This window comes from Ricinus communis, chromosome 4 (assembly GCF_019578655.1).
Source record: "Ricinus communis isolate WT05 ecotype wild-type chromosome 4, ASM1957865v1, whole genome shotgun sequence".
Taxonomy (NCBI): domain Eukaryota; kingdom Viridiplantae; phylum Streptophyta; class Magnoliopsida; order Malpighiales; family Euphorbiaceae; genus Ricinus; species Ricinus communis.
This window is the reverse complement of record NC_063259.1, coordinates 22,642,162-22,652,393: the sequence shown is the minus strand read 5'-3', so window position 1 is coordinate 22,652,393 and position 10,232 is coordinate 22,642,162. Positions and strand designations below refer to the sequence as shown.

Sequence of the window (10,232 nt, the reverse complement as noted above, 5' to 3'; positions counted from 1 at the left end):
TCCCACCTGGATGCGGTCGACAAAATCCTAAGATATCTCAAGGGTACTCCAGGCCAAGGTATTCTAATGAAGAATAATAATAATGCTAACACCGTTGCTGGTTTATCCGATGCAGATTGGGCAGGCAGTTGCAACAGAAAATCAACCTCTGGGTTCTGTGTCTTTGTAGGAGGAAATCTGGTAACGTGGAAAAGCAAAAGCAATCGATGTGAAGATCTAGTCAGCCATAGCATCAACAGCTAGCGAGCTTATTTGGATTAAGCAAGTGCTCACTGACATGGGAGCAAAGTGCAAGGATCCAATGGAGATGTACTGTGACAACAAAGCAGCCAGACACATAGCATCAAACCCAGTCTTTCATGAAAGGACTAAACATATTGAAGTTGACTGCCACTTTATAAGAGAAAAGGTCCAATCAGGAGAAATCACAACCTCGTTTGTCAGAAGCCACGAACAACTAGCAGATGTCTTCACCAAGGCCCTAGACAAAGCAAGCCACTAAAGACTTCTAAGCAAGATGGGTTCTATCAACTTATTCGAACCCACCTTGAGGGGGAGTGTTGAAGCACCCAAATCATACAATACCTGCATAACTCAGTAGGCAAAAACCGACATTAAGGACCAACAGTCTTTAACTGCTGGTCAAGGCCTCAGATATCAAGATCATCACAGGCCTAGTGAGGGAAAAGGAGCAACACCTCTCCCCTAAAGGAAAAGGTTGCTTCTACCTTTCCCTACATAGGAAATTACCGTTAGCTACAAGTGTATATAACAGGATACACATTTCCTTTGTAATTCAGAATTCTTGATCATCATTTATCAATAAAATCTCAGTTCTTCTACATTCAATTTTTCCACAATAACCCTAAGAAAGAACAGTTGATGTTGGCATGGTTAAGGCAATGTTGAAATCTAACGGTCAAAAATCAAACTTTCTGAGGTTTAATCATTGATTGGAAGGGAAGTTCACAAATGAATTAAGGAGAACCAGTGCAACTTGTTTATACAGTTCAGAAAAATGAATTTACTTCAATTTCAAACTTTCTTCTTTTCATTTATCTTTCTTGCGTTGTGTACGACATATATTTTTGTGTTCTTAATCACAGTCAATGAATACAGTAGGCAAAGAGGCAAGGGTATTCATGATTTTAGATTCAGAATATGAACATTGAGTATATAACTATTACCTTCATCTTCTATATCCACTCTCTTTAAGACATTAACCTATCAATGCTATGCCTCAGTTTTTTTTTTTTTTACTATGAAAAACAGAAAAATAAGATGAGAAGCAGTGATACCTTGTGTCACTAACTTCCATCTAATACTGAATTTTAATCACACCCTCATCGCCCAATTTGAAAATTAATCAGAATGGAGTAAGAGAACCTTAACTACTGATGTTAGGTGTAGTGGAGCAGCTACTAGCCCATTGAGCTGTGACTGTAACTGGTGAAGGTGGCAACCGGATATTCTTCAACAGCAAAGCCTCATCGCAGTATGCGGGTGAAGGTGGTGGCGGCATATCTGTCAATACTTTATTATCATCAAGCACTACTTCCTGATTCTCATTGTGATCCCCTATTTCGATGCTCTTTAATTCCTCCAGAACTTCATCCATGGAAGGTCTTAATTCCTTATCTTGTTGCAAACATCTAAAAGCTAACTCTGCCACTGAAATTGTCTTTCTTTTAACTTCTTCATCTGAATTATATCCGAACGATGGATCAATCAGCTCATCAAATGCGCAATTTTGAATCTTGTTTACTGCTAAATTAGCTAAATTAATCTCATGTCGATGCCTATTGATATCGACGGCAGGCATTGACGAAATCAATTCAATCAAGACAACTCCAAAGCTATAGACATCACTCTTATCTGTAAGCTGATAGCATTGGTGATACTCAGGATCAACATAGCCTGGGGTACCTTGCGGCGCAGTTGAGACATGGGTGACATCATTGGGAAACAACCTGGACAAGCCGAAATCAGCAACTTTCACACAGAAGTTGTTGTCAAGAAGAATGTTGTTAGTTTTGACATCCCGATGTATGGTATCAGAAGCATGAAGGTAGGCCAAAGCAGTAGCTGTTTCTATTGCAATGCTCATCCGAATAGGCCATGTCAGCGGACTCGACTTTGATCGATCACCATGGAGATGATCAGCAACAGTGCCATTAGGAATATATTCATATACAAGGAGGAGCTCACGGCTGCGGCGTGAAGTGCATCCATAGAGGGTGACAAGATTTTTATGGCGTAGGCGTGTAAGGATTTCAATTTCATTTATGAATTGCTCGACCCTTCTGTAATTGTGCTCATACAGGCGCTTGACTGCAACCTCTCGTCCATCTTTGAGTTTACCTGGTTTGAACAGATCAATGTGAGCCCATTCCAACCAAGTATTGAAGTGTTTGCATTAAATTTCTTTTCTTTTCTGCATAGCAATCACCTACTCTAGGGTATATGGCCTATCTTCAGAAATATTAACATCAATATCCTTACCATAATAGACAGTTCCAAAACCTCCATCTCCAAGCTCTTTTTTGCTATCAAAATTACTGGTGGCTTTTTCTAGTTCAGCGTAGGAGAAGACGGAGACGCCAAAGTAGACGCTGCCCCCTTCTAGATCTGATCTTGAGGAGGGAGAAAAGGAATTTGTTGAGAGGATGTTTGACGAAGCATTTCTTCTTCTTTTGTAGTGACTCCGAAAAATGTAAAAGGACAACAGTAAGGCTATTAATCCAATCCCTGCACCTGCATAAATCAATGTAAATTTTACTGTTAAAAATCTCTAGTAGAGGGGTTAACAAGAAACAGGAGTCAGAAAGTTTAGCTGTTCATATACCTAATCCTAATCCTAGCTTCAATCCCAGTCTGTTCTTTTCTGCAACAGAATATAAAAAGAATCAGTGTTACCATCAAACAAAAAATCAAAACGCGCAGAACAAGATGGAACCAATAAGTAACAATTAAACACCCGTAAATAGTTCCTAACATAAGTTCATTGCAAACAGACTGCATTTCTATTCATGAGTACCTATTTAAGGAGCCAACAGAATTCAGAAGAAAAAAGGGCGTTCTGGAGTGAGGTGGTGTAATATATGCATATTTGTTAGAAAATGGCATACAGGGGAATACGTATGCTCCATTCAAAGTATACATGTATGTTCTTTTCGGTGTTTTTATTTCAAATTCCATTACCTCTCAAGTTCGCACAATAGAACTTTCCCTTGCTGTTAATCTTACATTCTCCTCCTCTATAATGACACCTCTTACAAGAACCAGATACGAGCACTTCAAGTGTAAAGTCAGCAGTTAACAATTTAAATATTTCACTGTAACTTCCATTCTGATGCCTGGGAAGCTGAATAAGTGAACACTGTGGTGGAAGACTTGGTAAATCTTCTTGTTCACGAGTATAATAGATACTAGAGTTATTGCATCCTCTATACTCTAACTGGGGAGGGTCACTGAGCTTATAGTTGCATTTGAACAATGTTAGATTATGATTGATACGAAAAGAGAGAAAAGGAGAGCTAGGAAGACTCAGATTATTGAAAGTCTCGCAGTCATGAGACTGCAATCTCCCCGAGAATATTTTGTCATGAATATGGATAGAATTTGCCTGAGAGATGCTTCTAATTCCGTACCACCTTTCTCCCCTCTCCAACTGTATTCTCTGAGTACCTTTATCGCAACCTTTGACCACTAACAATCCACAGTGGGCAGGATCTGTACGGTTAGTGAAAGGGAACTTGAGCTCCCCCAACTTCCCACAGTTAAATCGTGGGCAGCGTCCATGGGACTGCATTTCTTCTTTAGCAGAGTGAAACCCAAAGTGACAGAGCAAAAAGAATAGTAATAGAGGGACACTCGCCATTCCCAAAGTTCCCAATTAAAGAACACAAGAAGCTATAGCAACACTGACAAGGATTACTTCTTTTAGTAAAAAACGAGATGTCTGCGTTCCTTCACAAGTTTATCTTAATAATATAAACTTCTCTTTTTTGTCATTTAGACACGCCAGTTGACTTGGACATTTTGACTCTGAAGACTTGAAAGAACAGACTGAGAGAAGAAAAGAAAGGGTTGGTGAGAATTCAGAAAATTCCACCATTTTGTGCATTCAGAAACTTTGATTGTTCAACCCATTTCCAGCCCCAAATCTCGGTTGACCAGCATGGGCATATACAGTCACAGACAACTGTGTTTGACTCCTGAAAATATATTCTCACATATCACATGAGGAATAACCATGGAAGATGAAGAAGAATTGGCATCTCCTTGAGGAGAAGTTGACAACGACACGAATAATGGAGGTAGTGAGTGGAATGACGCGTCTTTCCCATTATGGAATGGAAGCTTTTGCGAAAGGGATTACCATATCAGAAATCATAATATGCTTAATTCCTGTACCTCAAGACAAAATCATAATATCTCTTCTCATTTAATTAAAGTTTTAAGTTTAAGCATTAGACATGAAGTTATATTACAACTCTTAAAATAATATTTTTATGGTCTGAAAAAATCATACCACATTCTAAATTAGTTAAAATAATTCTGGATAAATATATATATAAAAAAAATATGTTTAATTTCTTTTACAGCGAAATCTTTAAAGATTTTAAGAATAAAATGTTAATTCCATCCATTAGTCAAAACTCTTATCAGTTGATTTTTAGGCTAAGTCTTAACTAATGGAATAGAGCTCTAACTAACAGTTTAGATTAACGATGTGCCTTTTAAAACCATTTAAGTTTCAAGTGTGAAAGAAATAAAGTTTAGAACCATATTATAAAAGGAGCACTAGGAATGTTGTTATCCGTCCAACAAGCTATGGGCTATTAAGTGGGAAAAAGATCTGAAAACTGATGGAACGAGAAAAGACATATGGCGGGGTCACTGCGACAACAACGTAGCTTGGGGTTATTATCTTCCTTAGAATATTCAGAAACTGGAAAAAAAAAGGGGAAAAGAGAAGATATTGTTTCAATCAATGACTTTTCCCAGGAAAACATTATGGGTGAAATATTTCTTTTAATTATTCTTTCTTTATTGGTTTTTAGACATATTGAATTTTTATTTACAAAAGTGACTAAATTAAAATATAATGAAAATTACATGATTGAAATGGAATAAATTAGAATTTTATGACTAATAGAAAATTAAATATAAAATTTAATAATCATTTGTATAATTATCCTGGAATTTTACAACAGCTCAGACATTTTTAGTATCACTGAAATAAACATTGATCTAGATAAGGAAGATACCAAGTGCCTAAATTGGAGATAACGCATTAACAAGCAAATATCAATAAGTCTGCATTTGCCTAAATTGCCAAGTCCTTACTGTCTAGCTAATGGAAGAGCATAATCTAGGAAGAAGACACAGAACACATAAGAATATATTGAAAACAAAGCCTAACCATTGCTGCAGTTTTTGGGATGAGATTCATCACACTTTTTTCCTTTCAAATCCACAATTTCCACCGCTTTTTCGGCACTCAGCACAATTATATCCTAACCCTATCCACTTCACAGTAAATCCCTCCTTCAACGACTGCTTATAATCTTCTATTTTTTGATTAATTATCCTGTGTCCCAGTTGAACAGGAGCAATGACTATAGAGTCACCAGTTGTCCTGATCCAGTTGGAATGCTCATCCTTAGGGACTAATGCAATAAAGGATTTTCTTTTTATGGCTTTAGCACTGCAGGTGACTTTGAGTATTGTGTAGTTTGCAGAAATTGAGTCATTGCAGTTATTGAAGAAAACAATATTATCATAGCGGGGACTAAATCCGACAGACGAACGACCAGAAGAGTAATTCTAGTGAGGAGCAGGGAAAGTAGAGTTTTTTATCACTTGAACATCAATCAACCTAAATGACTGGTTTCCATAGCTGATGTTTTTGGATGATGCAGTGAGCACCACAGGTCCTATAAATAGGCCTATGATGCTAGCAACGAACATCAAATCCTGAATGATTATAAATTTGGTTTTGTTGTGATGGATATAGAGCGGATAGCTTAATTATATTAGGACCACTGCCGCAGTTTTTATGCTTGCAGGTTTCGAATTTTGATTCTGATGATAGAACTGATTGTAGTAAGAGGGTGCACATGAAAAAAAAAGATTCCTACAGGCAATATGAACAAGATTTTCAGAGACATATATGTGGGGATAAGTAAAGGAGAAGGATAAAAAGAATTGGAGAAGTAGTCGATAGAGGTTCCAAGCAAATACAGAATCAGGAATCCACTAGTCATCTATAACTCTTTTCTTTCAGTTCGGATGTTTCAAATAAACTGGATTGGATTGTTTTAAGATTCAACTCAGCCTCATAAGAATAACAAATGCAGTCAACAGAAAGACAAAAACACCAAAACACAAAATGAAAATTAAGCTGTAGAATTTCGACGATAATTGCATATACTTAAAAGACAACAAAAGTAAAAACAACTTGGGACTTTTCTAGTTATTACAGGGAAGTGGGCTTGTTTCATTTTTCTATTCTTCTTGTGTCAGAATGGAAGCATAGGACTGGGATTTTGAAGAAATGTCTTGGCAGAACAAAGTTGCCTCTTTTAAGGGTAGTGCAGTGGGCGAGGAGTAATAAGGAATGGTATCAACTCTTTGAATTCATGAATTTATGAAACTTGATTAGGAAATTGGGAGCAAGAGGACTATCACATATTGAATTATCCCCTTCTGTTCAAGTGGTTAAGAGGATGAAAATTTAGGTAATGATCGCCAATGCAACCACATATTACAATTGTTTCAATCATTTTGCTAATGACATTTGATTGGTTCTGGATAGGCCTCTAAAAATGCAGAAATGGTAAGATTAAGATCAAATTAAGCTAGTTGATCATCTCATCAAAATCTGAGAAATTGGCAACAGCAAGTGCACATCCTAAATTAGGTTCTCTAACCCCACTTGGGCTGTTTTGACCCTTTATATATATATATATATAATTATTTTAGCTGCTTTCTGAAATTCAAATATTATTTTTGAAAAAAAAAAAAGAAAAAGACATCATGCTTCGCTAAAACTAAGATTTAAAGAGAAATAACAGTAAAAAGTTTTTAGAAAAACTTACTAAATTGACTTACATATATTCTAAAATGTTTCCTTTCAAGAAATACCAGGAATAGTCTCTTATATTTTTAAATTTAATCAAAATAAATTAGGATGGTTATTCATAATTTCTTTTTTCTTTTGGAAGCATATTTTAATTGGTGCATTGAAAAATTTTAAAATCTCCAAATTTGTGCTTTTCAAATGACAAAGCATACATTCAAATGACAAAGCATACATATGGAAACTATATATTACAACATATAAGTTGTTGGTAACAACAAATACTCAAATCTTTTTAATTTTTAGTATTTAAGAACTTCAGCTTACTAAAAATCCTGTTGATCTTACATTTCTTTGTAGGCATTGTTCAAGAAACTTAGAAAGTTAATTATAAAATTTATAGTTCTATTAAATAATCAAAGTACACTTGAGAGTCAATTCAACTTAGTTGAAAGGATCATAAAGAATCTACTATGACTTGATCTTGATGGCTTTCTTAAATTCTTTTCTTTTTTCATAGAAAAGTTAGAACTAATTAAGAAGTAGAAGCTAAATAAAAAAATAATTATTTTTCTTTAAAAAAATGCTCTCCTAAATAAGGTGGCATTGTTTTTTTATATATAAAAAAAATACAATAAAAGATTGGAAATTGAATTATAATTGATAGTATTTAATTTTGATAATTGTTTTATTGTTAGAAAAGAGTATTTAACATTAGAATAACAGGGTGTGATGGTTCATGATACTTGGTCCACCTAAATCCCTTGAACTGTCAAGGAGGATTATATATTTGACTGCCGACTTCACACGCTCAGTCCCGGAAAGCCCGCCACCACTTATCATATTAGGCAATCTAATTCAAACTTTAGATGCTAATCTTTTTATTTTATTTTCCAATTATAATGTTTTTGTTCAGATATTGGTTTTAAAAGATAATTTAATTTATGTTTTAATTTAATGATTAAGTGAAATCACTCTATAAATAGTTAAATTATTTAAAGAAAAAAGTTAACTGAAAGAGAAAATTTATCAAATAATGAAACTTTATATAATATTTATCTTAGGAAAAAAAAAAATAAAACTTAAGTAATGGTCAGATAATGAATGATCTTCTAGACCGAATATTCTTAGCCTAACTTCTTTAACACCATTGTTGAGAAAAAGGATGTGGAGAAAGTAAAAAGGGAGATTCTGGTTTCGGAAATGGGAAGGAGGAAAGGAAAAGTGGGTTGATTCTGTACATGGGATTTTTTGTTTTCTCATTGTCAGGACACGGCAGGACCAGTACGTGTTCAAAAAATGGCTTTGCCAAATGCTAACCTGCTAAGAAAAGGTGAGATTCATCTAGACAGGTTAGAGATTTTGACCTTAGTCTGTGGACGAAGCAAGGCCAGCCAGACACTCAAATTTTGCAAAAATACATCACTTGCAACTTGCAAGTTCCTTATCCAGCCAGCAAATTAATCCAGCACACAAAATAGTAATACATACAACTGGCTCATGACTCCATCAATTGACAGCAATACCATTTTAGAAAGAAAATGACGTCTGGATGATAAAGAAAAAAAAAATAAAGAAGAAAAGGTCCTACTAATTTATGGGTTTAATAATGTAGCAACGAGTGAGTGTCTATCTATAATTAAATTCAATAATGGATTGAAATTTTAAGAGTACTGCGAAAACTAAAAAGAAAATTAAAGGAATCTCACCTGGATTACAGTCCGAAGCATGAGGGCGGTCAGGGCAGAAACATTTAAAATGGTAGGTGGCGTCATCGAATCCACATTTGCCTCCACTGTTTTCACATATGCTGCAGTTACTTGCTATCCAATTCAACACAAATCCTCTTTCTAGCATTCTCTCTAACCCATCAGTACTATTTCCTCCATGAACATCCACTGCTACCTTAACCTTATTTTCACATACTACTGACGCATAACCCAGAAGAGGATCATCCTCAAACATTGACAGAGTTGGACCTGTTCCAGTCTCAATTAAGCAATCAACCTTGTATTTGTTAAGCTCACTGTTCCTGTTCCCTAACAGTGTTGAGTTGCACTCGTAGAGAAAGAATAAGCCTGTCTGATTAGACGACAACTTGAACCGATCTTCGGGCAGTGATGTGCTTCTAAATGGAGGAATACAAGTGGTTGCTGTATCAAAAACAGCTGCGTTCGAGACACGAACTGTCTGGGTTTTGTAGGAGATATGGCGAATGACATATTCGTTATCTCGTAGTTTAAGAATTGGATGGCCGTTATGATTACAAGAAAGGAAGAATCCAGGGTAGCCACAGAAGGGTTCTTGCTGGCCTTGGATATAGAATGGAAAGGTAATATTTTGACCATCACCACAGGTTCTTGGATTGCAGGCTAGGAACTGAGGATGTATGCATATGGCCTTTCTTGCAAGAAGAAAAGAAAGAACGATGAAGAGATTTATCAATGGAGAAAAGGGTGTTAACAGGAAGTTTTGGTTCATTTTGGGGATCTTGACAAGTGCAAAGAGCCAGGGAGACAGCAAGCAAGAGAGAGAGAGGATGATAATTTTATATGGTAAGAGTGAGAAAGGGGAAGAGAGGAATGGATACGTTTGACTTGATATTATTGGATGGTTTTTGTCTCTGACAAGTTGTAGATTAAGGGAAAGCCAAGGTTGTGCATATGGGCATCCGCCTTAAATCTTAGACTGTTGAATTTCTTTGCTATGGACCAAAATGGGGGTACTCGTTAACAATTGGGCAAATTGACCATTGTACCTTCTCTATAATTTTAATCATTATATTTCAAATTAAGATCTTTATTCGCAAATTTCTAAATGTCAAGAAATAGACAGTTCCAGGCTAAGTAGTTAGACTTAAATAGCTCCAGCTTATATAAAAAATTTTCGGATATTAATTATAATAAGAATAAAGAGTAAAATATGGTTATTTAAATGTAGAGAGTTAATTTAATTTTTATTTTATATTTAAAAAATAAAAATTATGTTGGGGGCTTATTTAATTGAAAGATTCTTCATAATAAAAATTTTAATTTATATAAAGAGTTATTTGAAAATACTTAGAGCATTCTTAATGCTTTTTATTTAAAGAGTAAAATTTTTATAATAAAAAATATCTTAAAAAATATTTAAATGTAAAGTGTAA

At 35.2% G+C, this 10,232-nt stretch overlaps 1 protein-coding gene and 1 pseudogene across 2 annotated transcripts; both read right to left on the bottom strand.

Annotated features, from left to right (window-relative positions):
- Positions 1-1,023: 1,023 nt before the first annotated feature.
- Positions 1,024-9,799, bottom strand: LOC8271488 (LEAF RUST 10 DISEASE-RESISTANCE LOCUS RECEPTOR-LIKE PROTEIN KINASE-like 1.1). 2 transcript variants are annotated; one of them, XM_048372888.1, is made up of 4 exons: positions 8,797-9,799; positions 2,846-2,884; positions 2,503-2,754; positions 1,024-2,361 (listed from the first exon to the last, which is right to left on the bottom strand). In XM_048372888.1, exons 1-4 carry the CDS (start codon positions 9,566-9,568, stop codon positions 1,388-1,390), a joined length of 2,037 nt encoding a protein of 678 aa, XP_048228845.1. In that variant the 5' UTR covers positions 9,569-9,799; the 3' UTR covers positions 1,024-1,387. The 2 variants fall into 2 exon arrangements, with proteins under 2 accessions (XP_048228845.1, XP_025014508.2); XM_025158740.2 differs by lacking the exon at positions 8,797-9,799 and adding an exon at positions 3,202-3,901.
- Positions 4,612-8,781, bottom strand: LOC125369777 (annotated as a pseudogene).
- Positions 9,800-10,232: the final 433 nt, after the last annotated feature.